Source organism: Nannospalax galili, unplaced genomic scaffold (genome assembly GCF_000622305.1).
Source record: "Nannospalax galili isolate Female #2095 unplaced genomic scaffold, S.galili_v1.0 scaffold387, whole genome shotgun sequence".
Classification (NCBI taxonomy): Eukaryota; Metazoa; Chordata; class Mammalia; order Rodentia; family Spalacidae; genus Nannospalax; species Nannospalax galili.
In genome coordinates, this window is record NW_008355795.1 from 577782 (window position 1) to 604927 (window position 27146).

A 27146-nucleotide genomic window follows, 5' to 3' on the forward strand; every position below is an offset into this window, starting at 1 on the left:
CATGTTAAAATCTTAGGTGTGTGTAAGGGTGGGGGGTGCAGGAGACATGGCTCAGAGGTTAAGAACATTGATTGTTCTTGCAGAAGACCAGGGTTCGAATCCCAGTACCCACAATGGCAGCTAACAACTGTCTGTAACTCCAGTCCCAGGGGATCCTACAGCCTCTTCTGACCTGCTTGGGCATTGCACGATGCAGGTGCACTTGCATATATGCAGGCAATACACTCATACACATAAATATAATAAATGAACAAATAAATAAGAGATAGGAAGTTTCCAACTCTGACTTTCATACTGATATTAATCATGTATTAATTACTAATTAATTAACTAATTAATTCTTGGGTATAGTATATAGCCAAGAATTTAGCTGGTTTTCTTTTGAGTCATGATGCATGTATTGGGGGGGGAGAGAGAGAGAGAGAGAAAAGAGAGGAGAGTCAGGCTGGTGTCCAACTTGAAATCCTCCTGCCTTGGTGTCCTATGATCAGTATTGGTTTACAGGTGTGTGTCACCACATCCGGCCTCCTTTAACTCCTAAAATAAAGGACCCCCCCAAATCTAATATCATCTGTACATCTACACAAGGAAAATTTTGGTACTAGATGTAGAATTAATGGAATTGTCTAGATAAATATGAGTAAATTAATAAATCAAAATGCTAAACTTAATAATGGAAATTTATGTCAATAAGAATAAATCCCACAGAAAGCCATGTCTTCATCTCCTGGGCACATTATTGCTTAGGAACAGAACAGGTACCATCAGTAGTGACACTGAGAATCAACCATGGCCTTCAGAGCCAGCAGAGGAGCCGGGAAACGAGAGGTTTCATAATGTGGGATGAGTAATGTTCCGGGGTCTCCTGCAGTGGAGTGTCACACAGGACGGGGGCATCAGGAGATGCTTTCTGGAGAGGAGGGGGGCTTGTGGGTCACCTGATCCCTGACAGATGGAAGACAGGCCTTTAAACCGTGTCCTGCTGGCAGGAGAGATGCAGGTGGTGTGTGTGCAGGGCCCGCAGGGGCCATGGAGTCCTAAAATTGCTCTCTGCTGAGAAGTTTTTTCTGAGAGCAGCAGCTGGGTCTCTTCTCTGAAGCAAGATTTAAGGCACATGTCTATCTTTGGGCTTTTTAAACTCATTTTAATCATTCATTTCTGGTTTCCATTCTTGTCTAATCAAAGTCAGGACTGTCTCCTGCCTCTTATCCTAAGACCTGGAATTTGGTAGGTGCTCAGCACCTGGTCATTAAACCTGTCCACGAATGCATAGTTGACTGAGTTAGGCGGAATTTAGGGAGAAGACCGAGAATGGCCTTGGTGATCAAACAATCATTCGTTAAACCCGAATGTCTCATTTTCTGTTTCAGATCACTTGCGGCATATAATAGTCTCACCGATAAACACCTGGCCGGATATTTTAACAACACCAGGATCAGGCGGCATCTCCTGAGATCAGGGCTGGTAAGGCTTGCTCTTGTTTTCTCCCCACATCCTTTCAGTTAAGACTGAAAATGCCCAGCCTCTTTTTCCGGTTTCCCAGTTCAGTCAGCGACATGTTTTTTTTCCTCTACTAATTTAGATAAATGACTTTCTTTCCAAACTTTTGATTTATTTATTTGAGACTCTTTCTAAGATGAGAAGAGAGGTTAGAGTGGCTGCCAAGGAAACAAATTATTGAGGAAAAATTCCTGTGAGTGTTCCGCAGCATAGTTCATTTGTTTATTCATTTAAAATTTCAACACACATTCTGAGCCCGAAACCGTTAAAGACTGAGGGTAACAGAGCACTTTGTTTCTGAAAAAAAATCTTGTTTTTAATACAAAATATGGTATGAAAAATGTGACGTGTTTCCTCTTGGATTGTTTAAAAATTTCAAAAATATTTTATTTTATGTGTGTGAGTGTATTGCCTGCATGTATAAAAGTGCACCCATGTCCTGTTAATGCCCAAGGAGGTCAGAAGAGGGCATTGGATTCTCTGGAACTGGAGTTAAGGATGGTTGGTAGCCACCATGTGGGTGCTGGGAATCAAACCCAGGTCCTCTGCAAGGGCAGCCAGTGCTCTTAACCTCTGAGCCATCTCTCCAGTTCCCCCTCTTGAAATTTTTTAAACTTTCATTTCCATGTGATGATTTATTGAGACCCTAGTGCCTTTGATTGGCTTCAAAACCATTCTACCTCACAATTTCCATTCCTTGAAATGTGTATAACGTAGTGAATCTTTAAAATACTATGATTTTCAATGGAAAGAATGGGGTGTGGTTCCAGACATTATTGACTGTTTTCCTTCTTAAAGTACAGGGGGTTTCCTTAAACAGTCTTGCCTTGGTGTCGAAAGAATGCAGACTGTGTTTCCAATTGCTGTTTCTGTGCTTAGCACTAGTTGGGTAGATCTCAGAGAACAGCCTTCTCAGCCTCTAGAGACTTCGTCATCAGACAGACCAGCTGAAATCTGGCTTTGCTGTTAAGAGAGGAATCAGAGAAAATCACTCATGGATCACTTTCAGCCCAACTTCCTCAATTGTGAAATGACCACCCTGGTGCCCAGTGGTCAGATGACAGAGATCTGCCATGGATCACCACCCTAATTACTGTGGTGACTCTGAACATTGTGAAGTGAAGGGCTTTGTGTTTGCTTAACAGCACCTCTAAGCATTTAACACTGGTTAAAACTGTAGCAGTTCAAATAAGGAGGGCGTAGTACTTTAGAGTGGTGGATCCAACAGCAGCAGCACAGCCTCTGTGTTCACATCACCTGGGAACTCATTAGAACATGCAAACATGAATCTTGCAGCCCCAGACTTGCTGAGTGGGAAGCTAGGGGACTGGGCCACAAATCTGCTGTTCTTCAAACCCTCCCAGTGCTTCTGATCCACATTCACGTTTAAGATCTTATGCCCTACAGGGGCTTCTAGTCTAACTAGGGAAAGCAGACAGAATCCATGACTCATGTTAAGTGCCGCAGGGATGGCAGTCAGGATGGCCTAACAGTTCCCCAGTTAGACATGAAATCCATGGACAGCATCCTCCAGATATATGTGGAGTTTCAAGCCCATGTTCTATAATATGCCCCTTCATTCAAAAGTGTGTGTGTGTGTGTGTGTGTGTGTGTGTGTGTGTGTAACCAAGTAACCAAATGTGTCCCAATTCTGGGTGAGCTCAATGCTGTAATATCTTACAACAGTATATAAAATTACAGCTAGCAAAGTAAGAGTAAAATTAAGAATACAAAGGTGGCTTGCATCTAATCTTAAAATACTGGCATAAAGTAGCCTAAGGAAGGTGAACAAAACAAAGAGTGCCACCTCGTTTATGGGAGAGGGGTCACGGAACAGCCACAAATATGCCTGTGGGAAAAATTCAAAGAAAACAAAAAGCAACGGGCAGAAATTGCTACTCCTGGGACTTGCAGTGATGCCCACTGAGACCAATATTGAAAACTTTCTATCTTCAGAACCCTAATCGGTAAAATTCTAAATCACAACAAATTAAATTACATTCCAGGCTGGAGAGGGGACGGAGGGAGGACAGGGAGCAGAGAGAGTAATGAAAGCAATTATTTTTCAAAACAAACCAAAGGGCTCCTCTGTAGTGCACCTGTCTAACCTTGCGAGGGTCTCCTGTGAGACCAGCCGTCCTGCGAACACAGCCTGGGCACTGTTTCCAGGTAGCAGCACCCCACCCCCACCCCTGTGCCTTCGGGGGGATGAAAGGGACACCTGGCTCCATCACCAGGAACTCGTTACTCTAATGAAAACCTTGTTCTAAACTTCAGGTGTACCACCTGTGTGTGTTTTCACACTGATGGGATGTGAATCTTCCTTTCTCCTTCCCGCCTTATACAATAACCATTAAAAGTGAAAATGTATTAGCCTCCTTAGGCTTTGAAGATAAGGCTGCTTTTTCTCCTTCCCTCTGGTTCTCTCCCTCTCTCTCTCCCTCTCTCCCTCCCTCTTTGTCTCCCTCCTTCCTCCTCCCCCTCCTTTGACTTTCTTTGGTGCCTAACAAGACTTTCTCTACTTTGTGTTTCTGTGTGCATTTTTATTTATTCATCCGTGGATTTTATTTGTTATTCACAACAGATAACAAAAAGTGGGAGAATCCTTTCTGAAAAGGAATATAAAGTAAATATCATGAAACAGGATCACCAGAAGTACTCCCGGGAATGCTTGGCTCAAGCCATTTTCCGTAAGGTCCTTGACGTGGAGGTACAAATATTTATTATCTTCTTTGTCATTGATAGTTCACTGTGTGATAATGAATGTTTGTGTAATTTGTCCTAAATGGAATGAACTGAGCTGAGAAATACTTCCTATGCCAGGTGTTAGGAGCCCAGAGACTAAAATTTTCTTTTTTAGTTGGGAAAAGCAATGGGCATCATGATACATTTGTGTGATATTTACTTTTTTAATGTAGATTTTTAATCCACAATGGCTACCAAGCCCTTACCATCTGTACCTTAATTTCCATTTGCTAAAAAACGTGACATCTGTTTAAATATCAGTAATTCCACTGCCTCAAATTATCTAAGAGCTGCTATTCTTTTAAGGCTCCATAACTTAGCCATGTGTTAAGATTCAAGGAATTGACAGTGGACCATCGCAGTCCCTCCCACTTCAGAAACATTGCTCAGCGTAGATTTACAGCCTGAGCATCCACAAATTTTTAAAAGTCTGACATTGTGTTTTAGCAGAGAATGTGGCTAGCCTGATACATTTTCCCAGCCTTGTTCCATGGAACTAGTTTCAAGTACCAACACCATTTTAATCTCTGTGAAAAAGAACGTTACTTCTTGGCTTGACCATACAGTAGTAAATCAGAGAATCTGGCTTGTAGAACCATTGACCTGCGGGTACATAAACATTTAGGAACAATTGTAAAGCCGTCCGTAAACCAACAGGAGTTTAGTACTGTTGGAAGTGTTTGTTATTATGCAATACTTACCATTCTATTGATCAGAGTATTTACTCAGGATGACTGTGTGCATACATCTAGGTATTCTGTTCATCAGGAATGGATTTGTTCTTTAAATCATATGTAAGAATTACGTAGACTCATTGATGTCAACCCCAAGTTGGAATTCTACAACTCTGTTAAAAAATAACACAGCACAAAATTAGCCTCTATCAAATTTCAGAGGTGTTGAGTTCAGTACCAGCTCCAAGCCTTCGAGTTTGGTGTTCTAAGACCTCACAAACTCACATGTTTCGACACATTGAAACTGTTAGATAACCTATTATGTAAGTCTTCATTAAGTTTTCAAATTTTAGATAAATATCTTTTTAAAATGGTAATATGTACCTTATATTTAATGTATAAAAGAATGTATAATGATAGTAATATAGAAATTGACAATCCCTAATTTGAAGATCTGAAAAATGGGGCCGGGGTGATGGGTCAAAGGGTAAGAGCATTTACTGTACAAGCATTAGGACCTGAGTTCAAATCCCCAGCACACAGGTAAAAGACAGGATAGTTGTAACCCCAGTGTTGTGAGGTACAGAGACTGGAAGACACTGGGGCTTCCTGGCCGTCAGCATAGCACTGGGTTCAGTGAGAGACCCTGTCTCAAGGGGGACAACATGGAGCACGGCTGAGCAGGAGACTTGGTATCTTCCTCTGGCCTCTGCATTCAGCCCACCCCCCAAATACACACACACACACACACACGCACACACGCACACGCACACGCACACGCACACGCACACACACACACACCACACACACACACACAGATAAAATTTAAAAATCTAATACAAAATGCTGCAAAATGGAAAAAGTTGTAAGCATTGTTGCTGTTCAGAACATTTTCAGATTTCAGAGTGTTTTTCATGTTCAGATTAGGGATGTTAAACAGTAAAGTCTGATTTTTTTCCCCCAAACCTGTGAAACATAAAATGGTCTAGTCCTGACCATTTTGCAGAAGGGATACTTGACCTATTAATACACTAGAATTAACTACACATGTCTCCAAATCGTCTTCCATTTAGTTTATATTGATGTGGTTTCTACTACTATGTAGATATATGTTCATACATTCACTGAGGCAACGAACAGTAACTGCAGACTTTCCAAATGCCCCGTGCAGTAGCTGCCAGACGCGGTTTATAAAAGTAGTGTACACGTGCTGCAGAGAAGCCGGAGCTGGCAACCTGAACACCATGGAGAAAGGCAGGGCCTTCCTCTGTAGGGATCAGAGTAGGATGCACAGAGTAGGATGCACAGAGTAAGCTAGGATTTCAGGAAAGCAGTTCCAGGGGAAGAGGTTGGCAGGTGCGCTGGACACTGTATAGAAGGGAGGTTCTCTGAGGCCAGACTGCTCAGACGGTTGGTCAGCAGAAGTGACACTATCCTGTAAGTTGGGGCCTTGTCCCTGGTTTTAAATTCTCAAGTTGGCCTGCAGTGTCGGTGATGATGCAATGGGATGTTTTTCAGCAGAAGGGTGAAATAAATGAGCAGAGCCGTAGAGAAGCACTACTGCTGGTAATGTGGAAGACGGATTAATGAGCTGGAGAGGATTGGAGGTGGGAGGTCAATTAGGAAGCTGTTGCCATAGGGAGCGGCTAATAGCAGCCGGGAGAATGTGAGATGCAGCTGCCTGGGAGACTGGCGATGGAGAAAGCTTCAGGGACTAAATGAGCAAGAGTGGGCGAGACTGTGAGGCGCGAGCGACCCAGGCTTCGCCTGCTGGGTGGGGGGTGAGGTGGGAGTGGAAGGCAACTTGTCAGTGGTGAAGCACAAGCCTCCTAGGTTGATTCCCTGGAAGCCAGGAGACTCAAAACCCTACACACTGTAGAGTAACTATGGTGGGTACTGGAAAAAGTGCAGTGAGGTTTGGTCAAGGAGACTCTGAAGGCCTTGGGGAAGTAGATTCAGCCAAGGTATTCAGCCAAGGCCCAAAACCAGGGCAAAAGCATTTCCCCAAAGGAACAGTGAACAGAACACTCTGAAATGCTTATGAATGATTTCACATCTAATTGGAAACCGATCATTCTTATGGGAGGTTTATTTTTAAATCATAAATCTATCATGTCACAGGAAAACTGGATAACAAAGCCCCATAAAGAAAAATAATCACACAGGCTTTCTGCTCTCGGAGATAGCTCCTGTTAGTATGCATTCCTTCTTAGTTTCCTCTAATCCTATTTATTTTATCAATAAAATCATGGTTCGGCCATGGCATGTCTAATTTTAGCACCCGAGAGACTGAGGCAGGAGGATTATCATAAATTTGAAGCCATCCTGGGCTATATATCAAGTTCCAGACAAGACTGGGCTGTTTCAAGACCTTGTCTCACAAATAAGTAAATAAATAAACAGTAAATAAAAAAAGAAAACGACTGGAGAGATGGCTCAGTGGTTAAGAGCACTGGCTGCTCTTGCAGTGGACCTGGGTTCAATTCTCAGGACCCACAGCTGTCTGTAAGTCCAGTTCCAGGGGAATCCAGTGCCTTCTTCTGACCTCCAGGGGCATTAAAGGACATGAGTGCACTTATATACATGCAGGCAATACAATTATACACATAAAATAAAGATTAAAAAAGAAAAGAAAACTGTAATATATGGTGAGCGGGGCATGGATTTGTGGCAATCAGGGACTAGGAAGTTAATGTGAGTTCCACCAAAGTGGAAGTTATAACTCCAGAGCTGACTAGGTGCAAGTCTACGATCCTCTGCTTCAGTTTCTCTGCTTGTGAAATGGGACCGCTTAGCAACAAAAGTCATTCAATTAAAAAATATACAGAAAGCACCTTCCTGCCATTGGGACAGACATGCAGCAGAGGGTTCATTAGTTACTGTAATTCTGTGCCATTCTGTATTTTGCTTTCTCATACATTACCTTGAGTTTCCATTTTTCAAAAATCACAATTGTTAGGAACCTTATTCTAACGATTACATTCTGTTCCAGCACAGGATGCTTTAAGCATTTAACTAGTCTCAAATTTTATGCTGCTGTTGCATTTTTTTTCCTTTGAAGAAAAGGAGGTGTGGAGGAGGAGGAGACCCTTTCAGATAGCATCTTTTTATATAAGGCACTTAGAAGTCATTATTCTGTTTTCTTCTTAGGTCTGGGGATGGAGCTGACTGGTTAAAGGGTATGAATACTTTTAGCTAAGATGTGTTTGTAATTGGCTTCCCAAAGCGCAGTGCCATTGATAGCCCCACCTGCACACTTATGCAGGTGATTCTTTGCCATCTAAATGACAAGAGGGCCAATTGAGACCAGAGTGGGTGCTATTGGGATTATTTTCCTCTAAAATATCCTTAGCTCTCACTGAGGTGGCTTTCTTTCCACAGCGTTACCATCAGCTTGAAATAAAGAGGAAACTGGAGGGCTTGGCTAGGAGAGAGCGAATTCAGAGGTTTAAGGTGAGGTGCCAAAACCTTTCTTTCACTTTGTAATATTATTTTGTGATTTCAAAAAACAGTGTTGTTATTGAAGTCCCTCGAGGTACTCTACTTTGGGGCAGCACACAGCCAGGGTGAAATAATGGTTTGACTGTGCCTGAATCTTGACTGTCACAGGACATCATGATAAATGAGCTGTCCCCGTGAAATAAATTTTAACAAGCCAAAAACCTTTCAAAGACAAACTTGAAAATAGTCAAGTTTAAAATCTTGCTTTTGTATTTTCTTGCAGCAGAGGCCAAAGGATATTCATGTATCTTAAGAAAATAAAAATAGATGGTAATGTTCTAACATGAAGAACAGGACATTTTAAGAATTCTACAATCACACATTTTCATGAGAATGTCACCCTTAAAAATCATGGAGGGAATGATCTTCCTTAGCCGAAGAAGGCATGATAAGATCTAACATTCTGTGCAGGGTATTTTTAAAAGCATTACTTATGTTCTATTTTTGTTCTTTGAAGCAAACTTATGAAATGTATCAATTTCAGTCAGGAGATGAGAGATTCAATTAAGCATATCTGAAAAGTTTCAGTTTGGGATGGCAGTTTTAATTGATTTCTTGAGCTGTTTGAAATCATGAGCTATTCGTTCTTAATTTTCTGTATAGTATTACAAATGTGCCGCTTTAAGGCACATTTCACAAACTGATATGCATTTGTAAACTGTCTGCAGGGCAACATGCCCTAGTAAGACTGAAATTATCTCTGGCTTGAAGGACTCAAATCTGCTTTATTGGGCTCAAAAGATAATCTTGTCCACAAAGTGTTAAATGACAGAAGATGACTCCCTTTTTAAAAAGGAACCAGAGGAGCTGGTGTTTAGACTTGCTCATTTAGCAGGCTGATATTGCCCTGTATTAAGGATTGATTTACAGTCTATAATTTTTCTGAGAAAATGATGAGGGAGAAAATGGAGACTGGAAATAGAGAGCGAGTCCCATTGCCTGGGCTCTGTGTCTGTCCCTCACCAGCCATGCAGGAGCAGGAAGCCATTGTGTGAACAGACTAGGCTGTGAGGCAATAGGCTACAGACACTCCAATTCCTCCCATTTGATACCTACTTGTTGAAAATTTCCATATCTGCAGCTGAGAAAAATATGGTTGGGTTCCCTTTATTTGATATGAGAACTCTCTGGCTTAAGGGCATCTGAGTACAGGAAAGCACTCTTTGGGAAGTCTACTGAGTAGTGAAAAGCATGGGCATTTTATAGTGGCTTAATAAACATCATTGCCCCTAGACGATTTGTGTACAGCTAGCAAGGATTCCATGTTCTGCCTCTCACCACAACATCCAGCTCCCTGAGAGGGCTGGGGGCTCTTGCCAACTTGAACACCATTACACAGAAGGGGGGCAAGAAGAACACGGTCTCATAGTCAGGCATGAGTGTGTCAGGTGTTATGCTAACCTGGATGAGCAGCTATGCATTGATTTCACGGATCTTTCTTTTCATTCCAGGGAGAACACACAAGACGATTTATTGAAGATAACATGCCCATCCTAACTCCCCACCCCCCAGCTGGCCCAAAGACTAACCGTGGCCACAGCGTTCTGGCTGACCAAGGACATTCCAGTCCATTAACACTGGTGAGCCCTATTAAACACTCTGTCCTGGCTAATTAATTTATGATTTCTCATTAATCTCGGAAAGACTGCTCTGAGAGACATGTCTGAATAATCCCACGGACAGAAAAATATAGTCAAAAAGAAGATATGAAACTCACTGTCTCACATCGTTCAACAGTCTCTACTGAATGTCCCCCACCCCCCAGGCAAAATCACTGCAGCCAAACTGTGTGCTTACTGTAGTTTCTAATGTGAAGATCACTAATGTTACAAGCCCAGATACCTCTCCTGGCTCTCTTTTAGCTACAGAAAAGACAAGCTCTACCTGGCAGCTAAGATCACAAACATCATGACTTCAAGTTAGCTATTTCAGGTTAGTTCAGTTATTTATTCCTAAATTGCCCCTTAGTACTCCACAATGCGGAGGAATTGAGACACTAGTCACTCCAGACACACTCTACATTTCCTGACTTCCGGTATCCTTGTGTTCCCTTCTGCTAATACACTCAACAGTACGTGCTACATGTTGGCCTCCTTTTATTCAAAGCACACACATATATTTTAAGATGAAATAAATGTGCATAACTTGCATCTGAAGAAATCCTACATTGATATTTTATCTCATCATGCTTCATTTCTAACCCAGGGGCAGCTCTTGCTTGAAGAAGGGCAAAGGTTCTTTGAAGCAATACAGAGTCAGGAAAGATTTCCAAAATACTTGCTGGCTGCTGTTGGCTGAGGTTGTGGTAAATTGCCCAATGACATCTTTACCCTTGGTTTGCATGACCTAATGTATTTCCTCATTAGTCTGAACAATGATTTTTACATTGCACAGTGTTTGTAGAGCGATTACAATGCTTTTAGATTGTTGAGGCAAGCTCATTGTCTGTGGCATTAAGGGAATTATCTTTTGGCATTTCCTGGTGAGCGGTTTGCTTGTTGAAAAGCCACCATTTTCCCTCGGGTAGGTCTCTCCTTCCAGGTCTGACTTGAATGTAGGTATCGACACACAATCACATTTTTGTTGGATGGTAGCTCACCAGGATGTTCCAGACTTTACCCAGGTGACACAAAGAGGACATTCAAGTGAGGTTTTCTGCCTTCCTACCTGGTTCAGAGAGGAAAAACCCTTTAAAAAAGCTTTCTTTTCAATTTTCCAGCTGAACTCCCTCAGCAAATAGTTTATGATGCAATCCCGAGATCGCATGTGGCAGGAGTGAGGGGTCATTTAAAAATGACAGGCAACACAGACATCCGCCTGACACCTCGAAAGCCTTTTCCCCTTCCAGGACAGGGCCGTCACATGGTCACCCTTGGTGTGCATCTTACTGAGATCTTAGAACTGCCCTTCCTGCCAAAGCCCTTTTGCTTTGCCCACCCCATCTTGAACACATCTTTGTTTCTCGCCCGACCTCCATACACCCCAGATGAAGACAGGAATCTTTATGGGATGTCACTGCTTTTCTTTAACCTTCCTTGAATTGACTAAGAAGGTTTTAATGAGTGTTCATGCAGTTGTTTCCTTGTTAATTGCACCTGAACTTTCAAAATACCACACAGGCATTTAGCTACACTGCTACCGTTAAAACTGAGGAAAGTCATCTCAAACAATCCTGTGCTCCCAGGGAGATCCTCTGAGATTTCAATTCACATTCCCGAGCAGCTTCAAGGATGCCATGCAACAGCGCCATATTTATTCCAAGAAAATTTATTACACACAGTTTAAAACACAGCACATTTAAGGTAGCTTTTGATATGAACTACCATAGTTTGGAGCTCACAGCTGTTAGTTAACGGGCCAGATTTGTTTTCAGAGATAAATGCAATCAGTTAAACATTTGACTGTGACATTCATCTAACTGAATGATATTTGTATGCAAATGCACGGAAGTAAAATTGAGGGTACAGCAGCCAATCGATCATGTTCTAGTTTGTGGGAGTCCGCTGTCCTGGGTTTCTACAAGATACTTCTTATGCTTTTGTATTCAGCTGGGTTGTTGGGACAGGAATGTCTGATGCATACTTGTCTAAGAGAGTCCACAGAATTCTGGGTGCTGCGAGTCCTTTGTCTAGAAGCGTCTACTTAATTCCTGTATGTGGATTTCAAGACCTATGTATAGACTTAACTGGTTCACTCTGAACCTCACCCTGCTTCACTTAAACTCCCTGTGCTACTTACGATCAATTTTTATAGACACTCCGCACACCTTACTGTCTGTGTTGCTGGGAGGAAATACCTTCTAGAAACAACTGAAGTAGGAGATGCTTGTTTGTGGCTTGAGGGGACAGAGTCCCTCAAGGCAAGGAAGAGGGAGCACACAGTAGGTGTCCTCACAGCTGTCAGAACAGAGAAAGAGCTGAAAGGAGGGTGGTCCATAAACACCTTCAGAGTAAACTCCTTCCTCCCAGGTCCTACCTCCCATAGGTGTCATAAAACACCCCAAAGAGCACCTCCAGCTCAGACCAGCTTGTGGGACGCATCTCACATCCAAACCATAACAGACACCAGATAACAATGGCTTACCATGGGGGCTCTTGCCCACCCAGCATTGGTACTGAGTCTCAGCTGACTCTATGAAGTCATCAGACACCCAGACTCCTCCTGTGTTAACTCATCCACCAGCCTGAGGGACTTGCTTCGGCCACACTAGGCAGGGTAGCCAGTCGTCATGTGGATACTCCATCATGAGGGAAGGTGTCAGCAGGAAAGTAAGGCCCCTCTTCTCTGTGAGCAAGAGCTGGCAGCTTTGTGAATCCCTTCTGTTCACATCTGATTGCCCTGCAGTGGGGGCCCTGTCTCTGCACAGAGTCATAGGGAACTCTGGAAACAGACTCTTTATTTAGGTCAGCCATGTCCCAAATGAAAATTCTGTCACTCCCGAAGCAAGGGAAACAGAAACTGGGCACTGTGGGCTTTGCTGCTCTCTATAGCTCAGAGCTGACGCTCTCACTTGGACGTTCGAGTTCACCTTTCTCCTGTTTTCCTGTTGTTTCCCCATTAGGGTGAAAATCTCATGGCTCCCGCAAAGCTTTAATCTTGGTTAGCCTCCTGGATTTACTGTAAATATTCGAAGAGCGCTTCTAAGTCCAGTTCTCTAGTGTTTTGTTGTGACTGACTGTTGGGCAGTATGGCTATGACTCCTTGGGCCTGACTGATGGTATCACTGGTGTTAAAAATTACCTTGTTCTCCTTGCTGGGCCTGGGCGGGAGATTCAGTATTTGCTGATTGTAGAATACCAGGTTTAGCAACATGGGCATAGGCTTCTGAAGATGGTAGAGGACCAGCATTTGATTGCAGGATCTGGCTCGACAAGATTAACACACACTTTTGTAGAATGGAATAATTGTGGTTCATCAGTCTTTAGACTCAATGTATGAATCTCTTTTGGGAATCATCTCTATACCATCCACTCGTATCCTTTTGAGTACGTATGTCTTATTCTTGACATGTTTTGACTATTTTATTGTAATAGAACAACTGGGCCCAAAGTTTCATTTTTGCCCACTTTTGACACATTGCTAATCTTCATACTGAATCTATAGTATTCTGTTGATACCCCAAAGGCACTTATCATGTTCTGTGCTGATACTTTCTGTGCTCACTGCAGTACATTCTGGATTGGAAAGTGTCTCAGTTGGGGGCTCAGCAGGAAACAGATGGCTCATACAAATAGAGTAATTAGGAAGTGTTTAATAAAGAAACTATTTAGGAAGAGGCAGCAGGGGTGAGGGAAAAACCACTAGGGATGCTAATCCTGCTGGGGTCAGCACTATGGGAAGCCATAGCTCCTTGCAGAAGTGGGAGAGGGAGAGGCTGGCTTCTAAAAGCAGCAGGTAGGACCTGAAGCTAGGAAGGATCTTAGGTCCAGGGATCCCTTCCTACCCTTCGGGAGTGAGTCCAGGGGAATAAAGGCCTCCAGTCTGTCCAGCTCTGCTTCCAGTCCCTCTTGTCATTCCCATTTACAGGTTGGTTGGTCACTTCTTAGATGAATGACTTCCAGGGCCCAGAGCTCAGTGGAGGAGGCAGACTGGAGCCTTGAATGGGAAACTGGAAAGCACCCACTTTTGTGCAGTGCATTCCAAAGTTGTCAGGGACATTTTTTCACTTTTGCTTCTTGCAGTTTTAGGAAGCAGTTGAGTTGTCACCGTGTGTGTTTCAGCTGAACGCCTGCCTTGCCTGTTGACTGCTTTTACTTTTGGTGCCAAACCTATGGCTTAAGGAGTTCATATTGAAAACATGAAACAGAAAGAGCCTGTTCCAATAATATCCTTTCAGATCTATAAAGTAGGAACATTATTCAACTTAACACTTAATTGAGCAGAGCCATTCTCTGCATAGCATAAATTAAGCATTGTCAAGAGTTTATAGTATGAATAAAAAAATGGAAATATAATAGAGAACATCTCCTCAGTCTAGAATACTCTGTAACTGTGACATTTGGTTAGGTAGAGGACTTCAGTACCATATGTTTTAACAAATACTTGAGGTTATAAGGGTTTGTATAATGGAGGGATATAATTAAAGTTTAATCTGTTCAGTAAAAAGGCACCATTAATTACTCTAGGCAATTTGTTGGGTTATTAATTGGTTCTGGAAACATGTCAAGATACTAATTCAAATGGGATTTTTTTTTTCCTAATTGTCTAGACAGCCCCTCGACCATATACTGCCCCAGGAAGTATGCAGCCTCCGATTGGATTACAGCCTCTTCTCGCTAATCGCACAAGGAGAAATGTTTCAAAGATAACTTCAGGGTACAAACCCAAAGCCTCATTGCTGGAAAGTGAAGCTCCATTTCCCATTGGGGTAAATGCAATTTTCTTCAAGAAATACCTTTAAAAAATTCTTTATTAGAATATCAAGCTATCAAAGTTTTTAAGATATCATGTTCAATTCATCTACTCAGTAAAATTATACCATGCACTTATTAAGCACTCATTGTGTACTCATGATTAGCTATATCTTACTCTTACTGGAAGGTCTGTCATTTCTGCGTAATTGAGATAAATGTGTATAGGGTGGAGTTGTAGTACCTGCAGTGTTAATTGAAAGGCCAGTTGACAGAGGAAAGACTTCTCACAGCCACACGACTTCCCCCAGAAATGACCTGGCGTGGACTCCTTCCAGGTTTAAATGCAGGAGACTTGGAAATGGGGCTTTGCGTGGCTCTGCCTACATCTGCATGCTGACTGGCTTTCCCACCAGTGTCTGAAATTACTTTGAGGCTGACTCTCAGATGCTGAGTTGCAGAAGCAAAGGAGGAATCTTCCTTGTTCAAATGTGCTGTGTTCATCACAGCCAGGATCTTGATGCAGCTTCCTTTAAGGCTGGTGTTCTGGGGGATCTTCCCTCATTTAAATGGGGCACAAACAGGTATGGCTACTGTGAAAGAAGAGTTAACTAAGTGGAGGACCAGCCAGGCCGTTCACTCACTAAGGAGGTTGTGTTCGCATCTCTAACTTGCAGAAACATTCGCTAGCTTAGGAACCTGTGTCATGAACGTAATCATCACTAAGGGTGAACATGTTTCAACACTTACTGAGGAACAATATCTATGAACTGAGGCCATTTTCCTCCTTAACTAACAAATAGCATCCTTAGAGATGAACAAATGATTATGTTTCATAGTAAAAAGAGAAATGTAACTCTAAAATACAAACCCACTTAATGAGATTTTTAGCTTGTGAGAACAATTTACACACCTTATTTCAGTTAATTTAATGTTAGTTTCCTAGGAAGCAGAACTTAACGGAGAAGTGCTGGCTCCCTGTCTTGAGAACATGGCTCAGAGCTAGGCAGGTTCCTAAGTCTCAGATCTAGTCTCAGGTGCAAGGTCCACACGCTTTCCATTTCTGCCAGTGTCCAGGGATGGCCCGGTCCTGGGAGATTGTCCCAGGGTGAGTAAAGTGATGAAGGGCTGTTTGTCTCTTTGTAGCAATCCCAAGTAGGAGACTTGTCAAAATTGGGCCAGGAGATGTCAAATGGTCCAAGTTCATAGGGAAAGTGCCATCTTCCCTGGTGGGCAGAGCCGCCTGGACGGCGAGAGGTCATAATGAGATGACTGCCTGGCAACCATGGAATCAGAATAGGGCTATGGTTCTACTCAGTGTTCCTAGATTAGGTTAAGGTGGCCTGAGGTGTCTGTCTCATTTTAGGAATGGGCTTGCCAAAAGTACCAGAAAACACATAGGTCTTTGGCTAAAACTCTCTGTGTCCTCCTGGGTTAGCTTTGCCATTAGGACTGGAAGTACTCAAAGCCCAATGGGTAGGATTTCCTGTGCCTTAGACAGTGCTCCAATGAGTACTTGGCATGTTTGCCAAGGTGATTACATTCTTTCTAAGCTTCTATAGTTATGAATTTTACTTTGCTTCATTTCCTTCTGGGTATGAGGACACCGCTTATCACATGATGCTCAAATTTTTGCTGCCTAGGGAGAATTTTTTTTTTCTCCACATTTACTGTGAGACACTACATGCAACTACTGCTAGCTAAGTCCATATAGAACCTTATTTTCCTGTTTCCAAGTTTTTGGGGGGCTTTGGGTTATTGATGGAAAAGGCATTTGGAAGCTCACATGTACTGCAAGATGGAGATTCACGTCATTTTAGTTTCAATGAGCGAAACTCAATTCTCATTTGGTAAATATTTCTGGGCATTTATAGGCTAGGTACCGATTCAAGAACTGGTGCTATATTACTTATCAAGGAGGTCAAAGATAATTTGTTGGAGATTATACTCTAGTATGTGAGAGAAAAGTATACTGTGAGGATAGACAGGTTTTGCTAGAGGCATTGATGAGAAAAGTGTGGAATCATGACAGGAGCCTCCTCATGAAATATAGGAGTCTGTGTGGTTGCGGAACATGCACGGAGCCCTGGGCAGATGCTGCTTAATCTACTGGAAGGTGAAAGGTAGGCAGGTGGTGTTAGGAGGCGCAAAAGTTTGAATCAGGTTAAACTCATAGCAGCAGGAGTGAGTATCTTTAGGAAAAGGGATCTGGTCAGAAACAGACTGGTTGTGATATCGCTGAGTAAAACGAATCACGTGACTAAAATTGTACGCCTTCAGAATGAGTTTCTCCTATTGTGTTGGTGGGACTAGAAATTGGCGTGGCTGTAAAGGAACTGCTCAGGAGATCTAGCACCTTTTTAAACGAACATGCCCAGTGTTTTCACATGTAGGAGTCTATCCAAAAATATGTGCTTATGTGCCCAGGAATTGAGTCCAGAACATTTCGAACTGTCATCATTACAATGGTGAACAGCCAAGAAGACCAATATTAGAGTGCTGTTTAACATGTCAGCGCACGTAAAGCACAGCAGAATCGTATGTAATGCTATAGAAAGTTATCTAAGACACTGCTAGCTAAGTAGGAAAGAGATCAGGAACAAGATGTTAAATAAAAAAGTACCAAACCATTTCTAAACACAATAAGCAGTTGATTGGTACCTAGTCAGTCTATTTATCCTCTAAAACAATTGTTAAAATTTTCCAAATTCCCAATGTTCTAGATTTATTGATTTCAGTATTCCTGCTACGTTCACTTGTTTATGACATGGCATTCTGGTCTCGATGCAATCTGTTGCAGAGAAAAAGAAAATGGAATAAAGGGAAAGACCCTCACACAATGCAATGTTAACAGCTAAGCAGCAGTAAAGATACATTGTACAAATAATTCCATGTTTAAGTTTCCATTTACTCTTGCTTTCTAATCAAACTCCACATAAAAATGTAATATCACACTACCTGGACTGTTATGTCAGTATTAATACATTCACATTTCTATAGCCCAGTGAGAATCTATAATTATAGAAACAAAGCAAAATTTAATAATATGTATGTACTTTCTGGGTGTTAAGTTTCTTGATGATCCAGTTAAATTTGATATATATGTGTATACACACTTATCTATATTATATAAATATACACACACATGCATGCGTGTGCCCAAATGCATGTTTACACTAGTGAATCAATACTGGCGTAACCCTCCGTGTAAGATTTATTTCCACTTGTCAAGGTTCTGGATCAAAGAACAGTCTCTCTAAAATTTTGATAAATATTCCAGTTTGAGGTGATCTGAACAGTGCACAGGTGCATCTGTCACACCCTCCCTATTCCAACCTCTGGATGGATGAGGTCAGAGCATCGAGAAGGTCCTAACTCTGATTCACCCAGGGCACCGTCCAACCTTACTGGAGAATGATTTGAAATTAAATGTACGAGTTCCACAAAGACTCAGTGGATTGTTGAGGGTAAAAAAAATCCCTGAAATGCTATGAGGGTTACCCGCTGTGTTCTCTTAAAACCACACTCATGTGAGGTTAGGAATTTATGGTTATTGAATTTGCAGTGGATATACAAGGTCATTTTCAGCCTATTGCAGTGTTTTGGGTTGGTCTGTTATCAGCTGGGTTTCTATGAAGTGTCGATCTCCCAAGCTTGCCTTTAATTTGGGGTCACCCTGGGGTGCTGCCTCTGTGTCGTTGGTTCTTATGTCATGAAATATGATTGATTACAGAGCAAGATGGCAATGATGAAGTTCAGGAGCTCGCTGGACAGTCCACAGAGGGCAGATTCCTGTCAACTTCCACACATCAACAGTTACCTGATACCTGTTCCCCCTCCACCCCCTCCCCGAGCTGGAAAGACCGTCCGGGAAAACGGACAGGAGGCCTGGAGGAGGAAGAGGTTCCATCCCATCGCTGCTCCAAATGGCTCCGAGCCTCTCTTCACCAGGGTGATGATGGATCGAAGTTTTCTTTTATTTAATGCTAATTACATCACACCAGTAGAGTTCTAGTCCTGTAGTAGAATTTGCTGCAATAATGCACAAAAAAGCACTGCATAGAGAAATATACTAAGTATCATTGTGAATGTAAATGAATCAAACAAACATTTAAGTAAGTCAATTGGAAAACTAATATTGCACAATTGATGATATACTTGTTAAGCCTTGCGGTCAAATTTAGTTTGAATTACTCTGATTTCCAAATCATTTATTTCCCTTCATTTGTTTCTTCAGAATATCTTAACATTTAATTAATGAAAATTGATGGATTTAAGTACAGTGGGAAGTATTCTTCCTCTCCACTTTCACTATACATACACACACATTACAAATATATATATATATATTCCTACCTTAATGGGTCTGTCCCCAATGGCGCATTTCTAGTTACCCAGCTTCCACATGTACTGCAAGTCAAAAACATACAAATCTAAAGACTCAAAGCTAGAATCCACACACAAAGGAGAGTGTAAAGCATTTGTCTTTCTAAGCCCAGGTGGTCTCACAGAGTATAATCTTTTCTACTTCATTTTCTTGCAAATTTCATGATTTCATTTTTTAACAACTGCATAATATTCCATTGTGTACATGGGCCATATTTTCCTTATCCATCAGTTGATGAACATTTGAAATCAGATATGATGACACCTCCCACCGTTTTGCTGTTGTTGCTTTTCAAGAATGCTTTGGCTGTCTTTCTTTATGTATGCCTCTGTATAAGTTTTGAGATTGTTTTTTCTTTATCAGTGAAGAGTGGCCCTGGAATTTTGACAGGGATTACATTCATTGTGTAGATGACTTTTGGTTAGGATGGTCATTTTCACAATATTAATTCTTCCAGTCCATGAGCATGGGATCTTTCCATCTTCTAAAGTCTTCCTCAATGTCCTCTTCTGTGTCTTAATGTTTTCTTTGTAGAAGTCTTTCATTTTATTGGTAAGGTTTTTTTTCCTAGTATTTGACTTTTTCTGTATGGCTATTGTGAATGGGATTGTTTCCTTGATTTCTTTTTCAACATGTCATTGGTATATGAGATTTTTGGGTATAGATTTTATAAGCTGCCACTTTGCTGAATGTGTTTATTGAGTTTTTGGTGAAGTCTTTGGGGTTTGTTATGTGTAGTGTCATATCATTGCAAGTATGGATAGTTGGATCTTTCCTGTTTGTAACCCTTTTATTTCCCTCTCTTATCTTATTGCTGTAGTTCAGACTTCAAGTACTATATTACGTAGAAGTGCAGAGAGTGGACACCCTTGTGTTGTTCCTGATCTTAGTGGGACCACTGGGTTTTTTTCAATTTAGCAAGATGTTGGCTGTAGGTTAGTTGTATAAAGCCTTTATTATGTTGAGGTATATGTGCTCCATCCTTACTTTGATCATGAATGGATGTTGAATTTTGTCAAAGACCTTTTGTGCATCAATTGAGATGATCTTGTGATTTCTGCCTTTGAGTCTTTTTATGTGATGATTAACATTTATTGACTTGGATATTTTGAACCATCTCTGCATCTCTAGAATGAAGCCAACTTGATCATGATGAATGATATTTTTGATGTGATCCTGAATTTTGTTTACCAGCACTTTTAATTATTTTTATATCATGTGTAGGAGTGTATTGCCTGTATGTATGTGAGTGCACCCGTGTTGTGTAATGCCATGGAGGTCAGAAGAAGGCTTTGGATTCCCCTGGAACTGGAATTAAGGATGGTTCATAGCCACATATGGGTGCTGGGAATTGAACCCGCATCCTCTGCAAGAGCAGCCAGTGCTCTTAACTGCTGAGCCATCTCTCCAGCCCCTGCTTACCAGCATTTTGTTGAGAATTTTTGAATCTCTGTTCATTAGGGACATCAGTCTGTAATGTTCTTTTTTTGTGTGGGTGTGTGTGTGATGGCTTTATCTGGTTTTGGCATTGGGGTAATACTGGCTTCATTAAAAGTATTTGAAAGCCTGCCTTTTCTATTTCTTGGAATAATTTGAGTAGTATTGGTGTTAGGTTTTCTTCAGAGGTCTGATAGAATTCTACAGTGAACCCATCTGGTCTGGGAGATGTTTTATTTTATTTTTTACTGCCGCAGTCTCATCTATGGTTATGTATCAATTTAAATCATTTATCTCATTTTGATTTGTGTCTCATGTATCTAGAAATTAATTTCTTTTAGATTTTCCAATTTAGTGAAATAAAGGTTTGTAAGGTCTGTTCTTACGATTTTCTGAATTTCATCGGTACCTGTCATCATGTCTCCCTTTTCATTTATAATTTTACTGATTTAGGTCTTCTCTTTCTTTCGGATGTGTTGGCTAAGGGTTTGTTAATCTTGCAAGTCTTTTCAAAGAATTTCCTCCTTGATTTCTTCAGTGACCCAGTTATAATTCAGTGGTGTATTATTTAGTCTCCATGAGTTTGTGTACCTTCTGTATTTTTACACTATTGATATATAGCTTTATTCCATTGTGGTCAAGAGAATACAGAATGTTATTCAATTTTCCTAAATTTATTGAAACTTGCTTTGTGTCCTAATATCTGGTCAATTTTGGAGAAAGTTCCATGATTTGCTTAGAAGAATGTATATTCTTGAGGGTTTGGATGGAATGTTCTGTAGATACGTTGGGTCCGTTTGCTTATGATGTCATTTAACTCTAATGTTTCTCTGTTTAGTTTCTGTCCGGGTGATGTGTCTACTGGTAAGAGTGGGGTGTGGAGATTAATCTTTGGTTTTATATCAAGGAGTATTTTTTATGAAGCTGAATATACCTGTGTTTGGTACGTATATATTTAGAATCATAATATCTTCTTGGTGGATTATTCCTTTGTTGAGTAGGAAATGGCCTTACTTATCTCTTCTGACTACATTCGATTTGAAGTCTATTTTTTCAGATATTAGAGTAGCCAAGTCTGCTTGTCTCCTCGTTTAGTTTTCTTGGAATGCCTTTTCTGTCTTTCTCCCTAAGGTGTGATCTGTCACTGATGTTGAGCTGCATTTCTTCGTGGCAGCAAAACACTGGATCCTCTTGTCTAATTCATTCTGTTAGTCTGATGTTTTATTGGGGAATTGAGACCACTAATATTCAGCTTTGTGAAAGATGTGTATTACTTCCTGCCATTTTGTTGATTTTTCTGGTGCCTTCTTAGATCTCTTTTGATTAACCCTCCTGGTAGTATTTGTTCCATGTGACCTCACAGGTATGTTTACCCTTGTCTTCAGACTGAAATGTTTCTTTTAGTATCCTCTGTAGCACTGACTTAGTGCTCATAAATTACCTTAGTCTCTTTTTATCATGAAATTTTAAAATTTTCCGTTCAATTTTAATAGACAGCGGCATTTTTATAATAGTCTGCTTTTGACCACAGGTGTGATCTTTCAGAATTTGAAATGCATCTTTCCAGGACCTTTTGACTTTAAAAGTTTATGCGAATAATCAAGTATTATTCTGAGAGGTCAACGTTATAAGTGACTTGTCCTTTCTTTCCTGAGCCTTCAGTACCCTTTCTTTATTCTGTGTTTCACTGTTTTAATTATATGTCATGGTGAGTTTCTTTTCAGGTCCTATTTGCAGACTCTTGTACTTGGCTGGGCCTCTGTTTCTCTAGGTTTGGGAAATTTTATTGAAAATATTTACTATAACTTTGTTATGATCTCCCCCCTTCCCCCTCCTCCACACACACATAACATACACACATACACACATGCACACATACACACAGATACAAACATACCCACATGCACACACAGGCACACATGCACACATGCACATACACATATAGACATATGCAAACACACCCTCCTGCACACACAGACACATGCACACATGTGCATATCCCCCCCCCCAGGTTTCTTCTTTAGGGAACTCCTCTTGGTGAGGCTGAACTTCTAGACTGATTGGTTTTCCGATGATCTCAGGTTTCTTGCTGCTTTTCACGTTGGAAACTCTTCAGTTTTATTTTCCGCACATTCTTTTGAGATTTCTCTTCTGCTGCTGTATTTAAATTCTGATCTTTTGTGTTCACAGGACATACTTTTAACAAGCATCTTGTTATTCAGTGAAACTTTAATTCTTTGTTATTTGTGGAGATTTTCTTTGCTTTTGGAAAACATGGATTCTTAAATCTGGGGATCGAGGCTCTATAAATGGCTACCAAATGACTTGTGTCATTCATATTTTTACATCATTAGATTTCTTTCAGTTGTTTCCTCTCTCAGCTCCTGAACTATAATGATGATTCATTCTATGAAAACTGCAGGCTTGCAAATTTCTCTTTGTAACTGTGTCAGGTTCAGTTTTGTAAATGTTCGTGATACTTTTGCATCTTTCAGATCTAGGACTATTTTATTTGTAGAATCCTATATCGTTGAAAAAGAATTATAAATACATCTCATTACCTCTTGTCTTAAAAACTGTGTAACACACACAGAAAATAATACATAGGTATTATTTGTGTGTTTATTTTACCTTTAGCCCTTTAGCACGTATAGTTTGAAGTCTGGGCTTTAAAGCCATGTGTTGCGTGTAGGTAGGTGTCTTCTGTTTGGTTCAGCATGGATATCTGTTCAGTGGCTAGCGTGGCCCCCTGTCAGTGTGGCCTGATGGTGTGTGGAGGGGTGTTTGGTTTACTTGATCTGCCTCTGTGGGCGCAGCTCTCCTGGTCTTCCTTGCTTCCGGACTCCCACCTTTCCAGCTCTTTCTCCCCGCTACTTGCACGTCCTGTCCCACGCCTGACTGTGTTTTCACCGGACTCCTACCATCTCCAGAGCCCTCAGCCTCCACACCTGCGCGTCTGCTTAGGCTCATCCTCCCGATGGCTCACCTGCTTGCCTACGTCTCTTCGATTCTCTGGACACAGGGGCACGAGGCACAGCCGACAGCTGGGCACTTTTACCTTAGTGCTTGGATTTGTTTTATTTAGATACAAAAAGGATTCATTAAGGGGAGATGATTCTTGTAACTTATTTATAAATTAAGGTGATTCCTCTGCCTATGACTAGAGTTTTCTAATACACTTAAAAGAAAGAAAAAAGAAGGAAAAGAGAGAAGACGTCCAGCCAGGTGCCCCTGGGTCCGCAGGATTTAACATCGTCTGAATTCACTGCAGCACTTGCAGATTCTATTAGGCTAATTAGACTTCATGAGGGTCACACACTTCTGGAGTTTCATGCCTGACTGTGGTTGAGAGACTCTCTCTCCTCACTGGTCACACTCACCATGGGTCAGCCTGCTGAACTGGGGACAGTCCCACAAGGAGTGTGAGAGTGCAGGCGTTCTCATAAGAATCCACTTGATGATTATTTTGATCAAGTAAAAACACATGAAACAAAGCTTATTTTTATTTATTACACGTTTTGTGGAAAAGACTAATGAGTTTCCCTGAGAAAAACCACCAGAGACAACCATGCATCCCACTGAAGTCTCCTGTCCACACAACCCACTGAGGTCCCCTGTCCAGAGAGAGGGCATAGCAGTTCTGTCTGAGTTGACCACAGAGGCCTCAGAGGGTTGTCCTGGAGCTGACTTCGCACAGTGAGTAGGAAACTGGCAGACTGGAAGCAGGTTGTTGAGGTTAAAAGGGAGTAAGTGAGACTGACTGCTCAGGTTAGGGGATTCCACCTAATACAGCTCAAATAAACCCTGAAGAAGAGAGCTCAGCGTGCTTTCACACTGAACACTTCTGTTATGGGCCCACAAACCCAACTTATCAAAGGAAGGAGCCTTCCATTTACAGTCAGGATCTCACTTTTGCCCCATCAAGCCTCTGCTACTACCTCTGACTGACCTCCAACTTTCTTTTTTTTTAAAAAATATTTTATGTGTATAAGTGTATTACCTGCATGTATATAAGTACACTCATGTCATGCAGTTCCCACAGAGGTCAGAAGAGGGCATCGGATCCCTGGACGGTTATGGATGGTTGTTAGCTGCCAAGTGGGTGCTGGGATTTGAACCCAGGTCCTCTGCAAGAGCAGCCAGTGCTCTTAACCATGCACCATCTCCAGCCCAATGACCCCAACTTTCAAATGGCCTCCCCTTAGTTGTCACCCCACCATACTGTTATCTCCTGTCTCGCCTCCAGAAATACAACCTCTTTCCAATCAGCTATTGCATTTTTTCACTTAATTGCCTACTATTATATGTGCTCATTCTGCTAACTATAACAAAATATGGAAATTTATATTTAATGACAATACTAGCAACATCTGTTATTTAGTGGGCCTTTAGCATGTCATATGATATTGATTTTGTTCAGTATTTAACATCAAATGTACAAAAATCTAAGAAAAGGATGTGATTTCCCCAGAGAAGAAGCCACTGAGGCCAGCCAGTTAAATAAAACGTCCATGATGACAGGCCTCATTCGGATCATGTTAAGTAAACAACCCCACAGGCTGACAGGCAGGGCCTTTTGTGTAATCCCCACACTTGAATATGTAATTTATTTACGATACTTTTTCTTTCAAATCTTGGAATTAATCGAAAGCGGTCAGTCAGGTGTCCTCTTCACTACAGACATCAATTAAACTTCCACCTGATAATCCCAAGCAGGTGACATACATGGTCAGGAGTCCTTAGAGCAACCCCAGAAGAAGTGAGCATGTTCATGCCCCTCAGAGAGAGGAACCCAGAGGAGGATCTGCTGTCTTTGTTCACTTACAAAGATATGCTGGTCAGTTTCAAAACCATCATGAGGAGTTTCAACTCACAACAATGACATCAAGATTTTTTCATTATTTCAAGTTTGAGAACTAAGAGAGTCAAACTTTCCTCCTATAATTATTGATGTTCACTGTATATAACACACACACACAGAGAGAGAGAGAGAGAGAGAGAAAGAGAGAGAGAGAGAGAGAGAGAGAGAGAGGAGACAGAGTAACTCAAAATGGAAGAGGACGAACTTTTCTCCACCCTGTCATTTGCAGACACAGAGCCAACACGTGTCAACATTGCTGTGGTGGCCTTGACTCTTCTGCGCACTGTGTAAAATTTTTTGTTACTAGGTGTTTAGAACTAGACTTTTCTGTTCTCCATGTTACAAAGTCATGTGGGAACAAGCATTCTGGTGAGAAGGTTACAAGACTGCAGAGATGGCTCAGCAGTTAAGAGCACTGGCCACTTTTGCAGAGGACCGAGTTCAGTTTCCAGGACCTGCAAAGGTAGTTCACAACTTCCTGTAACTCCAGTTCCAGGGCATCTGACCCCAGGGCTCATCTGGCTCCTCCAGGCTTGTGGTACACATACATACATACAGGCACACGTATATGTACAGAAATAAAAAAACGAATAGTTTTGAAAAAATGCAATTAGTTAATAAGTCTCTCTCTCTCTCTCTCTTCCTCCCTCTCTTCCTGCCTTCCTCCCTCTCTTCCTTCTTTTTTTTTTCGTCTATCCTAGGATTCCTCGCGGATTTATAAAGCATCACCACATAGTAATGCAGTTATCACTATGGTCTACTTTGGGAAAAATGTGCACCTATCTTATGATGACACAGACTACCGAGATGAAATAAAGATTTACCAACAGCACTGTGGAGGAGAAAACCTTTGTGTCTACAAAGGCAAACTGCTTGAGAAAGGTACACGTAAAATGTGACTCTTTAAAAATTGCTCGGGGTTGGTATCCATATAAGCTGTTGTTGACATAATATTAAAATGACTTCAATCACTTTATGAAATTATGCATATCCAGAGACTTATAAACCAGCTGCCTAAAAGTAAATCCAGATTTAGGGCTCCACGATTGAAATGGAAGCCGTGATCACTTTCAGATTGTAGAAGAAGGAACTCAGAGTGATTTAGCCTGATAACAGATTAATTTAGGGATAGAGATATACCATCATTAAAATGTTACAAGAATAAGCTATGCCCCAAATCACACGTTCATTATGCTGGCTTGCCATCGTGAGTGAGGCATACAGTATTACATGAAAAAAAAATAGCAGACGGGCAGTTTGTTCTTTAGAGGTATGTGGGGATAAAATCACAGATCCAAAAAATGCCACGATGAATCGCACCTAGGTCAGTTGAAGCAAAAATTTATCTAAGTGGCTTTTTTGTACAATTTTATTTTCATTTGATCAGAAGTCCACGTTTTTCAGCATCAGGTAATTTTATATTGAATACAGCTCTTTCCATGCTTTCCTGTGTTCCCTTCATTGACAGCAATGAGGACGATGTCACAGAGCCCCATTCCTTACTTCTTTGTATCAGAAACTTTATTAAGAAAGTACTGTTATCTTTCATAACCATAAGATGTGTTGATAGTTGAGAAATCTTGACATTGCCTGAGGAGTTTGAAGATGTTCAGGACACACAAATTTTTTCATCCTTTTTTGATTTCTTTCACTAATTAAAAGGAGTGGCTCTTAATAAAAATATTCTGCAG

At 41.3% G+C, this 27146-nt stretch overlaps 1 protein-coding gene across 2 annotated transcripts in view; it reads left to right on the plus strand.

The window, feature by feature from the left end:
- The window catches only part of Erich3 (glutamate rich 3), a 119430-nt gene that overhangs the window by 38734 nt on the left and 53550 nt on the right, over positions 1-27146 (plus strand). For both annotated transcript variants that reach the window (XM_008853641.2, XM_008853642.2), the window contains exons 2-8: positions 1371-1464; positions 4085-4210; positions 8301-8372; positions 9872-10000; positions 14629-14787; positions 18504-18722; positions 26157-26337. In XM_008853641.2, the coding sequence (XP_008851863.1) occupies positions 1371-1464; positions 4085-4210; positions 8301-8372; positions 9872-10000; positions 14629-14787; positions 18504-18722; positions 26157-26337 (980 nt within the window). The remainder of the gene's footprint in view (positions 1-1370; positions 1465-4084; positions 4211-8300; positions 8373-9871; positions 10001-14628; positions 14788-18503; positions 18723-26156; positions 26338-27146) is intronic.